The following is a 24113-nucleotide window of genomic DNA, read 5'->3' as shown; positions in this document are numbered from 1 at the left end:
TTCGGATGTGGAGAGCTGTGCTACAGCTTGAGGGATCTCAGTGTTCCCCAGCCAGGGGAACAGCAGTGAAAGTGCCATATCCCGAACACTAGACCATCAGGGAACTCCCTCATTTTCATTCTTTTAAAAATGTTTTCTGAGTTACTTTAGACTTCATTGGCCTAAGAATTGCTTAGGAGTATGATGTTTAATTTACAAGTATTTAGAGGTTTCCCATTGTTTCAGTTACTGATTTCTACTTGAATCCATTGTGGTCATTTTGTTTGTGGTCAAACAAAAACATAGTTCTTGCTTGTTTCATTGAAGTATAGTTGTTTCACAGTGTTGTGTTAATTTCTGCTTCTGTTGTTGTTCTGTCTCTAACTCATGTCTGACTGTTCGTGACCCTATGCACTGCAGCGTGCCAGGCTTCCCTGTCTATCACTGTCTCCTGGAGTTTACTCAAACTCATGTCCATTGAGTCAGTGATGCCTTCCAACCATCTCATCCTCTGTTGTTCCCTTCTCCTCTTGCCCACAGTCTTTGCCAGCATCCGACTTTTCCAGCGAGTTGACTCTTCACATCAGGTGGTCTCAAAGTATTGGAGCTTCAGTTTCAGCATCAGTCCTTCCAATGAATATTCAGAGTTGATTTCCTTTAGAATTGTCTTGTTTCCTTGCAGTCCAAGGGACTCTCAAGAATCTTCTCCAACACCACAGTTCAAAGGCATTGATTCTTTGGTGCTCAGCCTTCTTTATGGTCTAACTCTCACATCTGTACATGACAACTGGAAAAACCATAGCTTTGACTATATGGACCCTTGTTAGCAAGGTAGTTTTTTCTGCTTTTTAATACACTGTCTAGGTTTGTCACAGCTTTCCTTCCAAGGAGCAGGTGTCTTTTGATTTCATGGCTTCAGTCATTGTCCGCAATAATTTTGGAGCCCAAGAAAATAAAATCTGTCACTATTTCTACTTTTCCCCATCTATTTGCCATGAAACGATGGGACTGGATGCCATGATCTTAGTTTTTTGAATGTTGAGTTTTAAGCTAGCTTTTTCACTCTCCTCTTTCACCTTAATCAAGAGGCTCTTATAGTTTCTCTTGCTTTTTGCCATTAAAATGCCAAAAAATGGCACTTTTTTTTACCATTAGAGTTCCATGAAAGCAAAGTTTCTCTTTGCTTTTTGCGTGCGTATCTGAGGTTGCTGATATTTTTCCCCAGAATCTTGATTCCAGCTTGTGATTCATCCAGCCCAGCATTTTGCATAATGTACTCTGCATGTAAGTTAAATAAACAGGGTGACAGTATACACCTTGACATACTCCTTTCCCAATTTTGAACTAGTCCATTGTTTCACGTCCGGTTCTAACTCACTTCTTGTCCTGCGTACAGGCTTCTCGGGAGACAGGTAAGGTGGTCTGGTAAGTGATTCGGTTATACATATGTATGCATTCTTTTCTTTTATATTCTTTCCCAGTAGGACCTTGTTGTCTATCCATTCTGTATATAATAGCTAACATCTGCTACCTTGCTCTGTCGTCAACCTCTTGCTCTGTCCCTGTCCCAGCCCCGTCCCCCTTGGCAACCACAAGTCTGTTCTCTGTCCGTGAGTCTCTCTCTCTTTTGCACTTAGGTTCATTTCTGTCACATTTTAGATTACACATGTAAGTGATATCACATAACATCTTGTCTTTCTCTTTCTGACTTCACTTAGTATGATAATCTCTAGTTGCACCCTTGGTTGCTGCAAATGACGCTGTTTTGTTCTTTTTAATTGTTAAGTAATAGTCCATTATATATGTATGTATCACATGCTCTTTATCCATTCATCTGTTGATAGACATTTAGGTTGTTTGCATGTTTTGGCTACTATGAATAGTGCTGCTTTGAACATTGGGATGCATGTATCTTTTTGAATAAGAATTTTGTCTGGATATATGCCCAGGACTGGGGTTGCTTGATCATAGAGTAATTCTCCTTTTAGTTTTCTAAGGAACCTTCATACTGTTTTTCATAGTGGCTGTACCAACTTAAATTGCCACCAGCGGTGAGGTGGTTTCCCTTTTGTCCATGCCCTCTCCAGCATTTCTTATTTGTAGACTTCTTTATTTATTTTTTAAGCTTCCTTTTTTTTTTTTTTTTTTTTTAAGATTTTGTATATTTGGCTGCATGGGGTCTTAGTTCCCTGATCAGGGATCGAACCCATGCCCCCTGCGTTGGAAGTGTGGAGTCTTATTAACCACTGGACCACCAGGGAATTCCTGTAGACTTTTTAATGATGGCCATTCTGATCCATGTGAGTTGGCATCTTATTGTAGTTTTGATTTGCATTTTTTTCAATAATTAGTGATGTTGAACATCTTTTTTATGTGCTTATTGGCCATCTGTATTTCTTTTGAGAAATGTCTGTTAAGGTCTTTTGCCCATTTTTGGATTGGGTTGTTTGTTTTTTGTTGTTGCCTTGTATATGAGCTGTTCGTATGTTTTGGAGATTAAGGCCTTGTTGATTGCATCATTTGAAAATATTTTCTCCTAGTCCGTAGGCTGTCTTTTTGTTTTGTTTATGGTTTCCTTTGCTGTGGAAAAGCTTATAAGTTTGATTATGTCCCACTTTTTATTTTTGCTTTTATTTCTGTTGCTTTGGGAGACTGACTGAAGAAAACATTGGCACGATTTATTTATGTTGGAGTATGTTTTGCCTATGATCTCTTCTAGGAGTTTTATGGTGTTATGTCTTATATTTAAGTATTTAAGCCATTTTGAGTTTGTTTTTGTGTATAGTGTGAGGCTGTGTTCTAACTTCATTGATTTACACGCGATTGTCCAGTTTTCCCAATACTACTTGCTAAAGAGACCGTCTTTTTCCTATTGTATATTCTTACCTCCTTTGTCAAAGATTAATTGACCAGAGATATGTAGGTTTGTTTCTGGGCTCTCAGAACATACTTTTATTTCTTTTATATTAAGGTCTGTTTTATGATCCAGGATACAATATTATCTTGATTAATTTTCAGTGTGCTCTTGAATGTGCATTCTACTGTTGATAGGTGGCGTATTTTAAAAATGTCATTGGTTGATGGTGTTCAGTTTCTCTATATCTATGTTTGTTTTCTGTCTACTAGTTCTATCAGTTACTGAAAGTTGAAGTCTTCAGCTGTAATTATGGATGTCTGTTTCTCCTTTCAGTTCTTGTTAATTTTTGCTGAATGTATTTTTAAGTTGTGTTAGGTGTATGTATATATTTAGGATTGCTTCATGAATTGGCTCTTTTGTCATGTAATGCCCTCATTTATCCCTGGTGATTTTCTTTGTTCTGATCTTTGTCTCATCTAAATATGACGATTCCGTGTTTCTTTGATTAACATTTACGTGATATATCTTTTTTCCATCTTTTTACCCTTTTAGAATGATAAAAGTTTCTTTGCATGTATGTTTTAAATTCCAGTTTGTCTTTTCATTGGCGTACTTAGGCCATTTTTGATTAATGAAAAGTTGAAGTTTGGTTTAGATGCTCCATTTTATTATTTGTTTCCTCTTTTTTTCTCTTTCTGCTTTTTTGGCTTGATTTTTTTTTTTTTTAACCTTATCTGTTGCTTTTGTGTGTTTTCATAGTTACTTGAAGGATTGCAATATATATTTTCCTCAGTCTATTTAGAATCAGTATTTTACCACTTTAAGTGGAATGTAGAAACAATACCACCCTATTGTATCCTCCTCTTTTAAGTTATAATTGACTTATTTATTATATATATGTGACATTGAAGAGTATCAGACATTGTAGGAATTTTTGCTTTCAGTTACCAAATACATTTAAAAGACTGATTTGGAGAATTATCACTTATATTTACCCAGATATTTACCATTTCTGTAGCTCTTCCCTCATTCTTGATACTCTGTTTCTGAAATAATTTCCCTTTTCTTTGATGAACTTCTTTTTGTGATTCTTTCTGAGCAGGTTTGCTGGCAAAATTTCTACTTAGTGTTCCCTCATCTGAGAATGTCTTTATTTCACCTTCATTCTTGATGGATTTTTTTTTGTTGTTGTTGAATAGAATTTCTCTTTTGCAGTACTTTAAAAATTGTTCAATTCCAAGTAAAGTCCATGATTTTAAAATGATAAACGTGCTTTTATTGTAGCTATTACTTACCTGTATGTAACATATCCTCTGGTTGCTTTCAAGATTTTTCTTTGTTAGTTTTAAGTTTCAGCAGCTTTTTGTGTCTGGCTGTGAATTTTTAACTTATTATTTTTGTGAAATTTCTCCTGCTCCCAAAGTAAATCTGTACTAATGCAAGTCATTAGTGTCAGTCAGGAATCTGCAAACTATGGCCTGCCACCTGCCTGTCTCCTGATTTTATAAATAAATGCTACTAGAACATATCTACATCCATTTATTTACTAAAATCAAGTAAATAAATGTTTCTTTTGTTGAGTAATTGTGAGAAAAGACCTTAAATACTATTTGATCTTTTTATAAGAAGTTTGCTGATAATCTGGTATAGTTGGAGGAAATTTGAGTGTTTCTTATGAGGCCTTAAATACTATTGATCTTTTTATAGGAAGTTTGCTTATATCTGGTATAGCTGGAAGAAATTTGAGTGTTTCTTCTGTTAAATTTTCTGCTTGGATTTCTTTTTAAACTTTATCAGTGTAGGGTTCAAAGTAATTTTACAATTGTCTTCTAACAAGGTACAACATATGGTATAGAATGGGTCTAAGAGTTTTTCCCCTCTATATAAAAACTGAAAAATGACTTCTTAGCTGATTTTCCTCAAAAACTTATAACATTAGTTAAGCATGGCTCTTCTTTCTTTGAGAAATTTATTTTCAGATATTTTAAACTCATAGGCCAAATAAACTACAAATTTCTGTTTATTTTAAAGGTAGCCTTGGAAGTTTAAATATAGGTTATAAGTTTTTTTTTAAATTAATGTTATTTGCAGCATTAAAATTTGTTGACAGTGTTCCATAGTAATACTTCCAAAACCATGAAACAAAGCAATATAAATAAAAGTATAATTTAACATATAATTTCATACAAGATTTTGAAAAGATATTTTCTTACTGAGAGCTCAGACATAGGTTTCTTAGTTTCTTCATCTCTTTTATGAACCTTTATGCACTTAAAATTGTTATTCTTATAACTGAAAATAAATGTTGATTTTTACCTCCCATTGTGAAACCTATCTTTTTTTTATTTATTTATTTTTTTTGCTGTACATATACTCAGTTCTGGGTCACACTTTAGCACACATGGATTTCATTTTTTTCCCAAATTAGAGCATTTGTGTCCTTGGTCTTATTTTTTGTCAGGTAAAAAAGACTTGCTCGAACATGTTAAGACAATGAAAAGTTCCCTAAAACGTTCTTTGTTCATTGAAAGATATTTTTTCTTCACAGAAATCTAGAACTTGTTTAGGGGTAGATGTAAATAAAATCTTGAGCATACTATGCGACTACATTAACAGGGCTCTTTTTCTTGAAATAGAGTTCTCAGGCTGAGTAAAAGATTCAGAGAAAGAGTCTGTGGTGGGTTGTATAATCTTCCCTCAGAATTCATGTTCTCATGGGAACCTCAGATTGTGACCTTATTTAGAAACAGGGTCTTCGCAGGTGTAATTAGTTAAAAAGAGGTCATATGAGCTCAAAGAGCCTTTAGGGTAGGGTAGTGTGACGGATAATCAGTCTACTGCCTTCTGCTGTGCAGTGCAGCAAGTCACTGCTTACAAATGGCCTTTTGTAACTCAGGTCAAAATTACTGGGAATGGACTCATCTGAATAAACATGGTCCTATTACATGCTCTGTGGGCCTGAAAGACTTCTGAAGTCATTGCCAATAAGGCTGGTTTGGTCACTGTGCATTACTTTGAGTGCTAATATTATATAGTGTAAGAAATATAAAAAGGTGTGTTTGGTTTTTTTTTTTTTTTTGTCATGATCTATTGAATTCTGGGGTTGCATGGAAACCCAGTTGAAAACCCTGGTGTAGATTTTCACATTTTATACCTCTGTAAAAGTTTTAACAAAATAATGGTTTTTATAGTTCTTTACCTAATGACCTATCCCTAAAACAAAACAGTTTGTAGTTGTTTTTTTTTTTTTTTTTAATTTTACAGTTATGTGTGGGAGGCATGGCACATATGGGAAATCCCTGCCTTCTGCTGAATTTTCCTGTGAACCAAAAACCTCTATAAAAAAAGGAATAGTCTGTTTTAAAATTTGAAACTATCTTTACAGGTTCCTACGTAATTTTACTCTGAGTTCCTATAATTTGTATGATTTCTTGTGGTTTTACGTAGAGATGAGAAGTGGTAGGTAAATATTCCTGTTTTATTGTATTGCAGAGATTATTTTTCTATATGCTGACATACATTTCAAACCAATAGATCTGAGAATGAACTATAGAAATTCTATGAATTTTTCTTTGTTTTATGTAGATGATGAATAAGTTTCTAATAGTTTTGTAATGCCTCCAAGATGAGAGAGCTATAATCATCTGAGATTAAGAAAACTAACCCTAATATTCATTGATTATAACATGTTTTATAGTTGTCCTAGACATTGATGAGTAGGACCCTGGTCTATATCTTTGCTGTTTTTGTATTACTGCGCAGTAGCAGTGCTGAGATCAGGAATGTCCTGTAGACTTATGGTGGGAGTTTAGAATAAGGTGTACTGACTGGTGGCAGAATTACATGTCCACAGAGAAGTTTCTTCACTAGTACAATTAAATTTTACAGTTGATAATTTTTTTTCAAGTCTTTTTATAGAGGCTGTATTCATGACAGTGTTTAACATTAGTCTTCTTATAAATTAAAATGTAGAAATCAGTGTTATCTTTTCCAAATTGTGCTTTTTGGTTTTACTTTTAAAGCTTCCGTGTTTTACTATCGTTTGTAATACTCCTTGAAATTCTGCTCTTATTTTATTCTGATAAATTTTATGGTTAGTATATTCACTTTCTATTAAAATACTCTTCTGGTACTGATTCAGCAGAAACTTCAGAGGACATTGATCTTCAGTAATAGTTGGCTGTGGCTTTTCAGTAGTAGTTGAACTAAGACGCTTGACTAGTTCTCTTAGGCTATAGCCATCTTCCACAATTTTATCTCAGATATGTATGTGTGTGTGCTCAGTCGTGTCCGACTGTTTGCAACGCCACGGACTAGAACCTGCTAAACTCCTCTGTCCATGGGATTTCCCAGGCAAGAATACTGGAGTAGGTTGCCATTTCCTCCTCTAGGGAGCCTTCCCGACCCAGGGATTGAATTTATGCCTCTTCTGTCTTCTGCATTGGCAGAAGGATTCTTTACCACTAGCGCCACTTGGGACTGGGAAGCCATCTTCCCACCTGGGAAGCATATCTTAGGTATAAAAGCCCAAAAGAACTTTTGAGGTCATTACCTAGAAACTGTCCACATTGACTTTATGCTTAATGACTTTTGTAGGGGAAGGGGGGAAAGATGTAAAACGATACTGAATATTTATTTATTTTAATTACAGTATAGTTGATGTACAATGTTGTGTAGTATTGGATGTTTAAATTTTTTTCCAAAACAAATTATTTTGAAGTAGTGTAATACAGAGAACTTCCCTATAACCTTTGCTAAGGTCCACTAATTTTAATATTTTAAATATTATACCACATTTGATTATCATTCCCTCATGTATACGTTCATACTACTTTTGCTCACTTGTGAATAGGTTGCATATATCATATCCTTTTGTCTTTTACTATTTCTATGTTTATTTCTAAGAATAATGATATTTGCTTTCATAAGAGCAATACAGTTTTCAAGTTCTGATAATTTCATATTGTTACTTTAAGCTACAGTACATATTCCAATTTAATCAGTTCTAATAATGCCCTTTAGAGAATCTTTTTCTAGTCAAAGATTATATAAGGTATTTAGTTGCCATGTAAGCATTTATTTTAAAAGATCTATTGGTCTTAACATCTTCAGTGTTGAATTTTTGTTCTTTTAACAGCTAAACCAGGTGGACAGGTGAAATGTCAGTATATTTCTGCCGTGGATAAAGTTATTTTTGTGGATGATTATGCAGTAGGGTGTAGGAAGGACCTTAATGGAATCTTGTTGTTAGACACTGCTCTGCAAACTCCAGTTTCAAAGCAAGATGATGTGGTTCAGCTTGAATTACCTGTCACAGAGGTAAGTTGAAATAAGTGTCAGTATGCTTTTCTACTTAATGTAGTTTCAGACTTACTAGTCGTTAAATGGAATTAGATTGTCCTTTGAGGATATTATCTACGTACCCCTATAAAAACAAGGAATTGTGAATTGTACATGTTAAACCACTTTAACAGAAACCCCAAAATACAGTGGCTTAAACAAGATAATTTTTTTCTAGTAACAGTACAAGGCCAAGTATAGAGACAGCTTTGCTTACTGTAGCACTTAGCTTCCATCTCTTGAGTCCGAGACTGTTGCTTCAAGTCTCATTACTTCCAGTTTTAGGGGAAGGGAGGACAAAAGGCCAGGGAGCACACTGGCATTACCTGCCCTTCCTTTCCTCCTTTCCCTTTTACCTCCCTCCCTCATCCTTTCCTTCTCTCTGTAGCCCCTCCTTCATTATTCTTGTTCTGTTCTACAAACTGTTTCACATGTGCCCTTTTCATATTCAGTTAATTCATTGGCCAGAATTTAGTCATATGGCCACGTTAAGCTGAGGTGGTTTTTTTCTTTAATATTAAAAAAGAAGAAATAAATATTAATGGACAACCTGTAACCTTGGCTATGTAACATGTGTCTTAACAATTCCAGATTAAAATTTCAACATACATATTTTTTGTGTTACATATTTATTAATTAATGTATAAGTGTATCCTAACTTAAATCCTTTTGTGTATGTTGATATTCATATCATATAATTTAAAACTATATTTTTCAGATTTATCAGACTTTAAATCATCTTAAAAATATAAGAGATTATAATGTATTCCCCCTAAAAGTGAGATATTATTTCTGTCTTTATCCCAGTTTGTTGATTATTAACTGTTCTGTGTTTGGTGGATTGAAATGATTAGTTGATAAAATCAATGTAGCTTATTTCCCATTTTTAAGACATGCAAAGTGTTACTGTGTGGGTCAGTGTCATATCACAGTCATCTAGTATGTTAATATTGAAAGCATTTGCTGAAATTCTGAGCTCTGAAAACAGAGTAGCCATCTTTTTGTCATAAGAATATCTCGATCTGGGGGCATGTTAAAATTTTTGGACAGAAAATTAATTAGTTCTACTTGTATTGAATATTTTTTCCCCTCCTACTTTAAGGAACTTAGACCTGGTGATATCTTAATAAAGCTGATATCTTCTATACATTGTAGTGTACAGTGTAGGAACTACAGAATTATAATAAAATAGTTGAACATTTATGTAAAATGGACTCTGAAGTCAATATTTAGCTAGATATTTAACCAACTTCTGCCACCTCTTCCACCTTGCCAGCTTGTGATGTCTGTTGCTGCTTTTCTGTCTTTTTACACAAATAATTATAGTTGTCTTGTTCATGTAATACTGTTTGTAGTTCTTCCACCATCCCAGGTACCCTTTCCTGCATCACATTGGTTTCTCACTGTCTTGCCTAAAGTATGTGGTCCTGGGTTTGGTTGGATTAGTGTGGATGTGTTCTTTTCCATATATTGACCATATGTTTCTGTTAATGTAGTTCATATTGAATATGTGGGTAACAATGCAAAGGGCTTTTTAAAAATTACCTGATGATTTAATGAGTGATAAAGCTCACTGAGGGACTTTACATTTGTCTTTAACTTTTTATCTCTTTTATTTTTGTTTATAGTTTCAGCTTGTCCAGTTTTTTCTGTCTGGCTTTGGTTTATAAAAACTTCCATGTATGGAGACTTTACTGTGTGGTACTATGCTGAGTACATTGCTATATCTCATTTAATTTTGTAACAGCCTTGCAAATCATTATTTTGTTAGCTAAGTTTGTTTAAAAAAAGTAGAAGTAGTAAATTTTCATATAGTACCTTTCAGAATTAGAATATTTGTGTAAGAATCTGAATTAAACATTTTTGGTATGGTTAATCTTTTGTGATCTTTTTTTATTTAGGCACAACAACTCTTATCGGCATGTTTAGAAAAGGTAGATGTTTCTAGTACAGAGGGTTATGATTTGTTCATCACACAGCTCAAAGATGGTTTGAAAAATACATCTCATGAGACTGCAGCAAACCACAAAGTTGCTAAGGTAAGAAGTTAAAAAAAAATTACTTTGTTTAGGGTTATAACAGAAAGAACATTTCCATACTTTTGCCTTTCTCTGTTCTTCCTTGCACTGATGACTATGGTGGGAGATAGGGCTTTGAATTAAATCCTTGGCTATATTTCATTAATTCTTCTGCATTTTTCTTTTAAGATTGTAAAAAAATTATAAATGTAATACATATACAATTTTTATATTGAAGCATATAAAGTAGAAGCTGTTTTCTAAAACAATTTTGCCTTTGTAAGTATCTTTCTCAAGTGCGGTTGAAATTATACTACAGTGCTGTGGTGTACTGTTTGGACTGCTTAGTCTGTTTGGACTGCTGTGATGAGTGGAATTTCTTTTGGTAAAGTCCTTCTTTCTGGGATATAGCTGGTACCTTCTCATTGTGTCCTTATATGGTGAAAAAGGCAAGGGATCTCTCTGGAGCCTTTTATAAAAGAGGGTTCCACCCTCATGACCTAATCACCTTCCTTCCAAAGGCCCTACCTGCTAATAGACTCCCCCTTTGGGTTAGAATTTCGGCAGATGGATTTTGCGGGGTCACAAGCATTCAGATTATAGCATATACCTTGCTTTTGTTCATTGAAGAATGTATATTGAGGATATTTTCATATCAGTGCTCATATATCATCTGCATTCTTCCTAATATTTATATTGAAGTATATTTTATAAATTCACCATGATTTTATGAATCTTAATTCCATTAGTGGAACATTTTATTTAGTAAAAACAGAAACCATGTTGTGTGTTTCAGCATTGTGAGAAATTGACTTAATATGTGTATGAGAACCAAAAAAGTGAAAACAAAACCCTGAGGTAACACAGATGCTAACTGTGGGAAGCAGGACTCATTTTGGTCTGAAGGAACAGGATGTTCAGGTTTTAGAACCTAGATCCTTAAAAACTTAAGAAAAGAGCCTCTTGGATCTGGGACTTCGGACTCCTGAGGTGGAGTTGTTATCCAGTAGGTGCCTCAGGAGCTTGGAGCTTGGAGCCTGATGGACTGAGACTCGGAGTTCTGAATGGGGGTGCTACTTGGCTGATGCTAGTGCCTCTGAGGGAGATATGTGAGACTGGTCCTCGGAGTGCTAAGAAAACAGAACAGAAAAACTTCTGAAGATCAGAGGAGTCAGCTGCTGCCACCAGATCCTTTGCTAACATGATGTTGACAGCAATGACAAGTAATTTAGCAAGAAGCAAGTCTTTTTCCCCTATCATGCTTTCCAGTTTCCATCCTGTGTTCCTTTGTCAGAACTTGACAGTCAGGAAACTAGTTGGTAAAGAAGAAATAATAGTTTATAGTATCCCAGCCCCAATATGACCGAGAAGAGAGGAAAGGGTAGGTTTGGACCTGAGAGACAGTTGCTTAACAACTGGCACAGTCTGCTCCTTTGGCTACCCATCATCTCCATACATACCATCTATACATGTTTGAACTTTCATGCAACAAAAATCTTATGCTTTTACTTAACAAGAGGCTCTGTTCCTAAAAGGAAAATGAAGATTTGTCTCACCCTGTCCCCAGAACAGGCAGACACAAAGTTTCAAAAGATATTTTATCCATCTGTAGGTGATATTCGCTACTCTTAAAATTTATAGTTTCAAGTGTTTAGGTAACAGAGCTGGGCTACCTAATCACTAAACCTAAATTAAACCCATCTAAACCTAAACACTAAATTAACTACAACAAAAATTCTTCTGTAAAATAATGACTGACCTCTCTATGTCTTTATCTAAATCTTCATCCATCTATCACTTATGTAATGAGAAATATATAGTTACCATATCTCTCAGTTCTATAATTGTGTATAATAGAAAGATGATATTCTTGATATTTACAGTCTCCTTCTCCTAGCTGTTCCATGCTCCCTTTGTCCTTCACTAGCAATGTTAAGGTCAGGTGTCTTTACACTGTCAAGTGACCCAAGTCTTCACGCTTGCAGGATTCAGACCCTTTGTAGTGCTGTGCTAAGTTGTTGCAATTGTCCTTTCACTCTTGTATATCGGATGTGGAAGAGCCTAGAGGCACCCTGGAGAATCTCTTGGACTGTAATTAAATTCTCCTTACTTGCATCAATCCAGTTTCCCTTGTCAGTTTTAATCATATTAACCAGCAGAATTACCACCCACTTTGATGATTCCGCGACAAGTTATTGTTGTACAGTGTGATTTTTTTTTAAGGTATACAGTATAATGATTTAATGTATATTGTTGTTCAGCTGCTAAGTCTATTCTGATTGATTCTTTGCGACCTCATGGACTTCAGCACAGCAGGCTCCCCTGTCCCTCCACTATTTCCTGGAGTTTGCTCCAACTCATGTCCATTGAGTCGGTGATGCCATCCAGCCATCTCATCCTGTCACCCCCTTCTTCTTTTGCATTTAGTCTTGCCTAGCATCAGTGGAGAAGGCAGTGGCATCCCAATCCAGTACTCTTGCCTGGGAAAATGGACGGAGACGTCTGGTAGGCTACAGTCCATGGGGTCGCTAAGAGTCGGACACGACTGAGTGACTTCACTTTCACTTTTCACTTTCATGCATTGGAGAAGGAAATGGCAACCCACTCCAGTGTTCTTACCTGGAGAAACCCAGGGACGGGGGAGCCTGGTGGGCTGCTGTCTATGGGGTCGCACAGAGTCGGACACAACTGAAGTGACTTAGCAGCAGCAGCAGCAGGGTCTTTTCCAATGAATTGGCTCTTTGCATCAGGTGGCCAAAGTATTGGAGCTTCAGTTTCAGCATCAGTCCTGCCAATGAACATTCTGGGTTGATTTCCTTTAAGATTGACTGGTTTGATCTCAGTGACAAGAGGAACCCAAGATTGCTGGTTAGCAGTGTTAACACCTAATTCAGTGCAACCATTGTTGTACCCTTGGTGGAACATTCCTTCCTTGTCACAAGACCTCTAGAGCCTAAAGCTTAAAAAAAAAAGCTGGAAATGGATTATTAAGTATAATAGCAACCCTGCTGAGAGAAGGTATATTATGTGTTTTTTGTTGATTAAAAGCATATACATAATCCTGTAATGTTAGAATTCCAGACTTTTAAGCATCTCTCCCAATTAGTACTGAAAATGAGTCTTTGGAAGGGCCCACACCTTTTTGTCAGGTCATCTCCTTCTGTAAGACACCATAGTAAGACAGTTCAGTTTCATGGGGCAAGAGCCCATTGTTGCCCCTACCTCTTCTACTGCCTCCAAACCTCCAAGCCCTTCCCCCCACCTTTGAAGTGCTTTCTTACTGAGAAGCAAAAAGCAAAGTTATATAGACTACTTTCTAGTGGTTTAATATTATGGCAGAAGCATTGTGGGCAGAACAGTTAAATGCACAGTCAGAATACGTATCTACAGTAAAGACAAATTGCTGTCCAATCCATAATGGAAGAAATCTAATATAATCAACCTGCAGTAAGGTAATTGGCTGGTTCTTCTGGAAAACGTGTCCCATTGGTGACTCAACTTTGGTATCTGCTATTGGCAGGCCTGCAGTTAGCCTGCTTAGTCTTGATGAGAGCAAGTTCATGCTGGACCTGTGCACACCCTCTCTCTTTTACCATGGCATTTTGCATATAGATTCGTTGAGCAAGCGCTGGAGTGGTTATGGCAAAAGAGTGAGTGGCATTCATATACTGTGTATAATTTGCCCATTTCCTCTATAATGGATGCCTTTTGATAAGCATTCACATATTTCACAAATATTTTCATACTGTGTTTATTTGGAGAGGTCTGTCCATAGACCTTTACCCTTGACTTCCTTGTTAACAGTCTTCCAATCCTGATCTTTCCAGATGTCTGAACATCTAGCCAAAATGTTAGCCGTTGTCCATTAATCAGTGAGGACCTTTACTTCTGGTCACCTCTCAATCCAGACAAAGAGAACAGTCCAATGTACTGGCTGAAGTTCTGCCCACTGAAAAGATTTGCCCTCATCCCTGTCCTGATTGGGACTGTGGTGCTGCAGCCATCCACTTTGGTACGGCACTTTCATAATGTGAGAACCATCTGTATGTCAGATCTAAAGGTTTTCTTCCTCAATTATCCCATCATAGGGAGTTCCTTGTGAAGCCATCAGTGTGGAATGAGAAAGGAGCTGTTGTCAGAATAGGTATTGTAGAAATCTCAGCTTCTTGATTATTCAGCTGGTTCAAAATTGAATTGCCTTTTGGACTTTCTCAAGATTGGTTTCTTATAAACCTCTTAAGGAATACTAGCCCTCACGCCCAGTAATATGGTTTGGTGTTTCAGGTAGCACCTAGTTTGTGATGGCCAGCTCTGACTGCATGCACACTTGTCCCATGGGTAGACACATTTTTATGAGAACTAACTACTGAGAGGCCAGGAGCTGTTTCTCAAGAGGAGAGGAATTGTTTACAGGAGAGGCGTGGTTTTGTCTTAGCATCCTGCTACATTACTGTCCCAGAGACTCCCTACAGCATCTTTACTTGTTGCAGATACTTCTAGTGTCATTGAATATGCTCACAAGATACACATGGTAGAGCATCTTGTGATTCAGCCTGGGTGTGCTGCTGCTGCTGCTGCTAAGTTGCGTCAGTGGTGTCCGACTCTGTGCGACCCATGGACGGCAGCCCACCAGGCTCCCCCGTCCCTGGGATTCTCCAGGCAGGAACACTGGAGTGGGTTGCCATTTCCTTCTCCAATGCATGAAAGTGAAAAGTGAAAGTGAAGTCGCTCAGTCATGTCCGAGTCTTCACAACCCCATGGACTGCAGCCTATCAGGCTCCTCTGTTGATGGGAGTTTCCAGGCTGGGTGTGCTGAGGAACCTCTTATTCTGTTCGGTTCAGTTCAGTTGCTCAGTTGTGTCCGACTCTTTGTGACCCCATGAATCACAGCACGCCAGGCCTCCCTGTCCATCACCAAATCCCGGAGTTCATTCAGACTCATGTCCATCGAGTCCGTGATGCCATCCAGCCATCTCATCCTCTGTTGTTCCCTTCTCCTCCTGCCCCCAATCCCTCCCAGCATCACAGTCTTTTCCAACGAATCAACTCTTCGCATGAGGTGTCCAAAGTACTGGAATTTCATCATGTATTATTTGATAATTGAGTTATAGCAACATTCTCAAATATGCTGAACACTGGATCCAAAACCTGCTTAGGCTCACTGAGCATTGTGCCTCTTTTTCATTGTTGTAGCAACTTTTCTTTCACCTTGGAGGAAACATCCTGACATGCCTAGCCTACTGGACCTCTAGAAACTTCACAGAGATTTTAGGACCCTGAGTTTTTCTGGGGATATTGATTCTCTCTGGCTTGCATTTGTCTTACTAAGGCATTTAAGGTCCTTGCTCCTTTCCCCTCATCTGGACCAGTTACTGTGATGTTACTAATACAATAGATAAAGGTGCTGATCGGCAGGATTTTGGGTTGATTAGGATCCCTGCAGATTAGAGTTTGGTAAAGAGCATGAGTCCTAGGGTAAGACTGTGCAGATTTATTGTTTCTGCCAGGTAAAAGCAGTTTACTTTTGGATGGCCCTTAAAATTAGTGTAGACAAAAAGATACTTGACAGAATTGTAACTGCCTACCAAATATCAAGGGATTTGTTAATTTGCTTCAGTAAAAATACCTCATCTGAAATATCAGCTGCAGTTGAAGTCCACCTGATTTTATAATCCACAGTCATTCTTCAAGATCCATTTATGTTTTGCATGGGCCGGTGGGTCAGTTAAATGGAGTTGAGGTCGTTTGATTACCCCTCTGTCAGGTCTGTTAATGTGACATTAATCTCATAAATTTCCTCAGAATGTGGTATTGCTGTAGTTCAGTAGCTTTGTAGGAAAAAAATGAAAGTTCTAGGGGCTCCTGGTTGACCTTTCTTCCTTTAGTTGTCCAAGAGGATCAGAGGAACAGTGTAGGAACTTTTCTAGCTGTCTGTTCTATTTCTCTTCCAGTTACACATTTGGGAGCTAGTGAGATAGCTACAAGATAGATCTGAGGATCCACAGAGCTCACTGAGACAGCTTTGGGCCAAAATTCCAGTAGTCACTTCACCATCATAAGTCTCCACTTTGATTAATGGACCACAGTGCTGTTTTAGGTTAGTTCAGTGTTCCTCTCTTGTAGTGCCTGGAATATCACACAGCATTTCCATTCCCAAGTGCACAGTGACTATAGTGAATGTCCACAGGTGCCTTTGAGGAAGGCTTGGGGTATGATTGACAGTGGAGAGTTGGGGCATCATTGTGGGATCCTTTCTCAAGGGGATTTGGCCTCCCTTTCAACCAAAAGGCTCTGAATCTGTGAACAGATTAGTTCTAGAAACGAAAGTAAGAGTCCTTCTGTCTCTCTCATCCGGGTCTAAACATTCTTTTTCAGGATGGTTAACTTCATTTTTTATGTAATTGCAGGTTCTTACTTTGAATTGTAAGTTAATGGAGTAAACTGACTTGAGACTATAAATAGTTATTTATCTTATAATGTATAAATCAGGGTTTTGGTAGAAACTATTGAGTATGTTTTCTTTTGCTTACACTGCTGTTTTCTTTCAGTGGGCCACAGTTACATTTCATCTTCCTCATCATGTGTTGAAGTCCATTGCCAGTGCCATTGTGAATGAACTTAAGAAAATCAATCAAAATGTTGCTGCCTTACCTGTGGCTTCCTCAGTGATGGACAGATTGTCTTACCTCTTACCTAGTGCGCGTCCAGAACTTGGGGTGGGGCCAGGCCGTTCTGTGGACAGGTATGAACTTGCTTATAAAGAGATGTGACAGTAACATTGAATTGATTAGTGTTTTGATTAACAGAATAACTGTAAATTTGATTATGATTTTAAATATTTTTGAAAATCACTTAGGTTTTTATTTTGATCAAAAAACTGAAATGAAGTAAACTACTCCTCGAATTGCTGTTGTTAAACAATTATTTTTGGTGCCTGGAAAGTGTTTAAGAGGATTGTGAAGCTATATATTTTAAATTCTAGGTTTGTAGTTGCTTAGTAAATATTTGAGTCATTAATATTATAATTATTCAATATGTAATATATATTGTAGATAATTATTCAATATATAAGAATTATTTTGCCTTGATGAATTTTGTGTCCTTTGGCATAAATTTTGGTAAATTAAAACACTGTCCCAGAATTTGAATATAAGAGCCATATATTATTTCCTACTTAAAAAATGGACAGTTAAGGGATGTCCCTGGTGGCCTAGGGGCTATGACTCTGAGCTCCCCCTGCAAGGGGCCTAGGTTCGATCCCTTTTCGGGGGAACTAGACCCCATAAGCCACAGCTAAGAGTTTGCTTGCCACAACTAAAGACCCTGCCTGCCGCAACGAAGACCCAGCGCAGCCAAATAGATAAATATTCTTAAAGAATGAGCAGAGCTAAAAAAGCACTCAAGGGCCATTTTGTGGGCTTTTTGTCTCTTTTGTTTTTCTAGGGCAGTTTTGAATTAAGGTTTTTATGCTGCCTGCCCTGGATTTAAAGTGTTTAAAAAAGTCATACCTCAGTTATTATTTTCTTCAGTAGAGATTTCTTGGGAGTTATGCTTTATAGAAAACTAAAAGTCAGTAGTGCCTTCACTGAAAAATTTAAGTGATTTTTATTTGAGATAATATTTATTAGTAATGAAGTTTAGAACCATTTTGCTGAGTTACTACATTTAGCGATTTTGTTAAGTTCACATTTGCCTTCCCATGTAACATTTTACATTTTCACTTTTTCATTGAATGTGAATTTAACTGCTCATGTTGTTTTCTGAAGTACATTTATAAAGAGTACATGCCAATGTAACAAAAATATTAGTGAATGAGTTAACCTTTAACTTCTGTTATCTTAAGTATAGCGCTTTTTTTTTTTAAACTGGCTGTTCCACATGGCTTGTGGGATCCTAGTTCTCCAACCAGGGATTGAATCCAGGCTCTCACCAGCTAAACTGTGGAGTTCCAGCCACTGGACCACCAGGGAATTCCCATATTCTCTTATATTAGTTTGCAATATTTTTTAGTTTATCCTTTTGTAAACCAAAACTGCTTAATCAGTTGCCCCTTTTTTGTTAAGTGGTTTCTTTTATTATGTAAGTAACGTCTATTGGTTGTTAACATTTGGGAAGTATTTTTATATTCCATAGTAACCCTGCTGTCTCTAACTTTTGGGCAAAATGTAGAGACTGCCCTTTTTAATTTTAACTGTCATGTGATATGTCTTTGGCTATCATTAAAATATTCTTTGCAATATGTCTGGAGAAGGAAAAAGGAAGGAATCAATGTTTCTTGTCTGAGAGCCTGGCCTATCTTTAGATTATAATTTCAGAGCTATTTTCTTTGTAATCAGTAGGAGACTTTCTAAAGAAATCAGTGTAAGCTGTGGTGAATGGTTTGTTTTAGAAAATGCATTCATTAGATGGGATTTTCAGTGTTTCTGGAGGTGTTAAAATCTCTCAAAATTCTAATTTTGATGTAGTCTGTGTTTTTTATTTCATTAAATATGATTCTAGGAATCCTTATGAAAACCTTGAGCTCTGGAGTCTGTTGGAGGTTTGAGTAAGGGTCTACCGGATGCTATTGCTGTTTTGCTTGGTAGTATAACTTACGTGGACAGATTGTCTGTTCTGAAAACATGAAGATGTCTGTAGCCTGATCAAGCAATTATTATTTTTTTTTTCCAAATCAGGACACAACTATGAGTTAAACCTAAATCTCATTAGCAGTATTACAAGAAACCATGTACTAATTTAAGGGAAGAATTAAAAGAAAAGTATTTTTCTGGTCTCATACCACTTTTACCACTTTTCTTTTATTGAATCAGTTTCTCTTCTGTGTTAGGAAAAGGAACTTTGCATACTGGTCCTTTCTTATTTGAAGCTGTGTGGACTTTTTCTAATTTTGATAGTCTCTTTTAAAAAGATATTCTGGTATTGTTGTTGCAGGTTCAGTCTCAATGAGCTAATTATGTTAATGAAAACGTGTGAAGATTTCCTTTTTTTTTCATAATCCCCTGGAAAGTACAGATTTCCTGGAAAAGGATTTCTCTAGAGAAAGAACATAAAAATTGCTTTCTACCTAAAAAAAACTTAAACTAGAATATACTTTTTCAGTATGGTTGGGGTAAAACTACTGTTCCTTTGGCTGTGGTTTTATCCATTTATGCAAAACTTGTCACTTGATGAAAGCATAGGGTTCTGTGCCTCTACATTTTCAGATTCTCTGCTCTTGATTGCTATTATGCAACATTGGTTAGTTTAATCTACCCATGGAATTATCTGTTGTAGCCATCTTATCTGGAGAAGGCAGTGACACCCCACTCCAGTACTCTTGCCTGGAAAATCCCATGGACGGAGGAGCCTGGCAGGCTGCAGTCCAGGGGGTCGCTAAGAGGCGGACATGACTGAGCGACTTCACTTTCACTTTTCACTTTCATGCATTAGAGAAAGAAATGGCAACCCACTCCAGAGTTCTTGCTTGGAGAATCCCAGGGACGGGGGAGCCTGGTGGGCTGCCGTCTGTGGGGTCGCACAGAATCGTCTGTGGGGTCGCACAGAGTTGGACATGACTGAAGTGATTTAGCAACAGCAGCAGCAGCCATCTTATCATGTTTCTTTTTCCCTATTCTGTTCATGGGAAATTCCTAAAACTTAATCATTTCAAATTTATAATACAAATTTGAACTTGGTCATTAAACAGTCCCAGTTTTTGTTGATAATCCGATAAGCTTTTTTCTTCAGTGGTGAGTAATAGGGTCACTGTAATTTGATGCCTAACTTTGGTTACATAAAGTATGTTTACTTTTAGATCATTGATGTATAGTGAAGCTAACAGACGGGAGACGTTTACCTCATGGCCTCATGTAGGGTATAGATGGGCACAGCCAGATCCCATGGCTCAAGCTGGATTTTATCATCAGGTAAATAAGGCTGTCGAATAATCTTTTTCAATATGACTTTTTAGCCTATAGTAAGACGACCAACGTTTAGTACATTTTCAGACATGTATGTTATTTTATGTACGTGGCTCCGTGCTTGTGTGTCTGTGATGTGAGTTTTGTTCTTACACCTTTCTTTGATCATAATACTAACTGGCTATTTCCTATATCTCATACTGTGTATGAAAGGTGAAAAGGTTAAAAAAAAATAACTGAGTTAATGCATGTGTATTGAAGAATTGATTAAGAAATGTAGAGAGAGAAGTAATTAAGGGAAAGAGTCATAATCTTATGTAGGAAAAGAGGAGGGTGTACAGTGTAAGGACGAGTGTGAGAAAAAGACATGAGGATGGGAGATTATAGAAAACTTCACGGAGCCAGTGTAGAGCAAGTTAATGAAAAATGAGTTCAGATTGGCGTAATAAACCAGTTAAAGGAAACTTCAACTGAATAATGTTGACTGGCTCACCAGTGTTTTTCCATTGCTAAAGAAGCTAAGAAATTAATAATTACATGTTAGTTTACATAAGACATGCTTATTTAATTTTGGAACGAAATTAAACTTTGGATACATTGAATTATTATTGTCATGAAGAATATTAAGAATAATTATTCCTTCATTATCTTGAAGGGTTCTTGGAGTATCTTAAACTAATATTTTATCAGAAAACCAGGATATTTGAAGATTTGATTCAAAGTCCATCAGATTTCCAGTTAAAGATAGATTTGTTTGGAGACTGGCTAGTATTAGAATTATTGAAATTATTTCCCTAAATTAAGGATTGAATAAGGACTATTTTTCCTAATAATTTATTTTCTTCCTTATTTTTTGGTATTGTTTCATATAACGGCCTCTGTTACGTGACACCTTGATATTTTTTCCATTTAGCTGTTGTTCATTGTATTCCATTTTTTTCAAAGAGATCAAATCATAGGTTTTCTAGAATCTACCTGTATTAGGGGCTGATTAGTCTCAGTCTTCTAAAAAATATATTTACACTTTAGATGTAGTAAGCACTAAGTAGAGTAAGTAGTCAAAAATATTAATTTTAGTTTTCAAAGGTATATTTCAGTTCAGGTTTTGATTTTATATATATTTATGTATATGTGTGTGTGTGTGTGTGTGTGTGTGTGTCATTTGGTCCTAAGTGTCTTACTTAAAGAATGTTACATGAATTATGTTCACTTTATTTTTTATTAAACACAAAAATTATGTTTACCCTTGCTTATATAGTAGCATAGAATTCAGTTTTTCAAAATAAATCTGTTAGACTATTTCCTCTTATATACTTAACTATGTTTAAAATACTTTAGTAATACAGTGACAAGATGTTGGGCCAGAGATTGAGGCTGTGTGTCCGCATATTCGATTCAGTGGTCGTTTGCTGATGAAACACAATTTTTCAAACAAAGCAGCAAATATATAAACATTTGGGGATTAAAACTATATTGTTGAAGCCTAGTATTAATAGTATTGGCTAATTTTCTTTTCCTCAATATGGAATTTTACCTAAAATTACGAACTTATTTAGAAGAGTTTTCATTAAGCTAATTCAATGTTGATGAGCCTTTTCTGTTTCCTCACACATCTGCAGCCTGCCTCATCTGGCGACGATAGAGCCATGTGCTTCACTTGCAGTGTGTGCCTCGTTTGTTGGGAACCTACTGATGAACCTTGGTGAGTCCTGACTTTTCTGAACATAATAGGCTGAGTGCTTCTATATTTTATGTTTCTGATCTGTATATTAATACTCTTGCCATTTGTCATCTCTATTTTTGCCTCTGTTCTAAGAGAATGAGGTAATGCTGTCTGTGCTCTGTCATATCACTTGGCATACAGGATCTCTAAGGTCTTTGATTTCCCAAGGTCTGTGCATGTGAGAAGTGCCAAAGAATGGAAGTATACTCTGACTGAAAACTAGAAGGCTATGACAAAATAAATTTTAAAAGCATGATTAAATTCAGCAGTTCAGCCTGTTCTTTTGTGGGCAGCTCATCAATAGGGAGTCCATGGAAGGAGGGCCTTATGATTTACATTTCTAATTTCAAAGTACTTCTAGAGAGTCTGTTCTGGTGCGTAAAATTTGAGAACTTGGTTAAACAGAGATCATGTATTGGAACCTCACTTTTACATAACTACTCTGAGGCCCTACTAATAGAAATAGTAATAATAGCAAACATTTGTATAATGTGTTTTATCAGGTACCGTCTTATGCACAACACGAATGGTCACTGTAGTGAAAAACTGGGAAATCTTACACGCCTTTTGGGAGGGGACTAGATAAATAAAATACATTCATATAATTGACTGATCCAACAGTTAAAGGAATAAGCAGTTAATTCTCTATTAATCATCAGTGCATTATTATATCAAGAAAGCTGTTGTAGAATGAACTATATAATAAGCTGTTTATTTAAAGTAAAGAAAATTCTGTTTATTCTCTATGTATACATATGGGTATAAGTTTATAAAAATATTTTAGGAGTATAATAGTGGCTGTCTGGAGGTGGGATCAGAGACTACTAGGGTTGGATATTAGGCCTGAAGTGTGTCTTTTGCTATATTTTAGATAGTCAAATGTCACTTATTAAAATAAAATTTTAATTAAAAAGTTAAAGCTCAGATGAAATTAGAAAGAGGAAAAATGCTCTAAGGTTTAGCTGTGACGGAATCCGTTTCAAATGTCATGTGCCTGGAGAGATGCCATGTAAAAGCATTTATGTAAGACACCTTGTTGTACTGCAAATTGTCTAGGATTTATATATGGACGTAGGTAAGTTGTAGGTGCAGTGTTGTTAAAGTGAGTGGTTAATATGTTACAGTGATCTTAGTAAAATGAAGATTTTTGGTATTTGAGTCTTTAATTAAAGAATGTTATAGTTGTTCGGTTGCTGTCATGTCCGTCTGACTCTTTGTGACCCCGTGGACTTTAGTACACTAAGCTTCCGTGTCCTCCACTATTTCCCCGAGGTTGCTCAAATTCATGTTAATTGAGTCGATGATGCTATCTAACTGTCTTATCATCTGCTACCCACTTCTTTTGCCTTTAGTCTTTCCCAGCATCAAAGTCTTTTCCAGTGAGTTGGCTCTTTGTATCAGGTGGCCAGAGTATTAGAGCTTCAGCTTCATCAACAGTCCTTCCAGTGAATATTCAGGGTTAAATTAATTGTTTTTTTTTTTTTTTTTAAGAAAAAATATCATAGAGTTCTCTTTTAGTGTTACAGACTTAACAGCTTAGCTGCTTAAACTTTCCCTTTTTTAATTTGTGTAAAGGTCTGAACACGAGAGACATTCCCCAAACTGCCCGTTTGTGAAAGGTGAGCATACACAGAACGTACCATTGTCGGTCACTCTTGCAACAAGTCCTGCACAGTTTCCTTGCGTGGATGGAACTGACCGAATATCTTGCTTTGGGTCCGGGAGCTGCCCTCACTTTTTAGCTGCTGCAACAAAACGAGGAAAGATCTGTATATGGGATGTTTCCAAACTTATGAAGGTATGTTTTAATTTTGAAGGAACAAATTCAGTAACTGAAAAAAAATCAGTTGTAAATTTAGGCTTTTCATTTATTTGTTTAGGTGCACTTAAAGTTTGAAATTAATGCGTATGATCCAGCGATTGTACAACAGCTTATTCTGTCGGGAGAACCAAGCTCGGCAGTTGAATCCAGGAGACCAACTTTGGCATGGCTGGAAGACTCCTCTAGTTGCTCAGATATACCAAAATTGGAAGGAGATAGGTGTGTAAATTTGTTTTAATAATATTTATGGAAATTAAGTGTTTTCTCTTCCTAAATTGTATATTCTCTTAATTCTAATTAGACAGAAGGCATTTGATCAAGAGATTAGAGAGTCACTGTTTGGTTAGAAATCTAAAAGAACAGTATAATTCCTGAAATAAATTTTCATTCACCAACACCATAGTCTATAAAACATATTTTATTTTCTGTCTCAATCCATACCAATGGAATAATCACTCTATTGAAATATAAATTC

The 24113-nt window shown here is 36.5% G+C and overlaps 1 protein-coding gene across 23 annotated transcripts in view; it reads left to right on the top strand.

Moving 5' to 3' along the window:
* The window catches only part of BIRC6 (baculoviral IAP repeat containing 6), a 210554-nt gene that overhangs the window by 19348 nt on the left and 167093 nt on the right, over window positions 1-24113 (top strand). For all 23 annotated transcript variants that reach the window (XR_006059232.1, XM_060412314.1, XM_060412311.1 and 20 more), the window contains exons 2-8: window positions 7974-8155; window positions 10078-10215; window positions 16743-16936; window positions 19988-20099; window positions 21713-21795; window positions 23392-23614; window positions 23697-23857. Coding sequence is in view for 22 of the 23 variants with exons in the window: in XM_060412314.1 (XP_060268297.1) it covers window positions 7974-8155; window positions 10078-10215; window positions 16743-16936; window positions 19988-20099; window positions 21713-21795; window positions 23392-23614; window positions 23697-23857 (1093 nt within the window). In the remaining variant the exon portion in view is untranslated. The remainder of the gene's footprint in view (window positions 1-7973; window positions 8156-10077; window positions 10216-16742; window positions 16937-19987; window positions 20100-21712; window positions 21796-23391; window positions 23615-23696; window positions 23858-24113) is intronic.

This window comes from Ovis aries, chromosome 3 (assembly GCF_016772045.2).
Source record: "Ovis aries strain OAR_USU_Benz2616 breed Rambouillet chromosome 3, ARS-UI_Ramb_v3.0, whole genome shotgun sequence".
Classification (NCBI taxonomy): Eukaryota; Metazoa; Chordata; class Mammalia; order Artiodactyla; family Bovidae; genus Ovis; species Ovis aries.
Note: the sequence above shows the minus strand (reverse complement) of the source record. Positions and strands in the feature narration are given on the sequence as shown.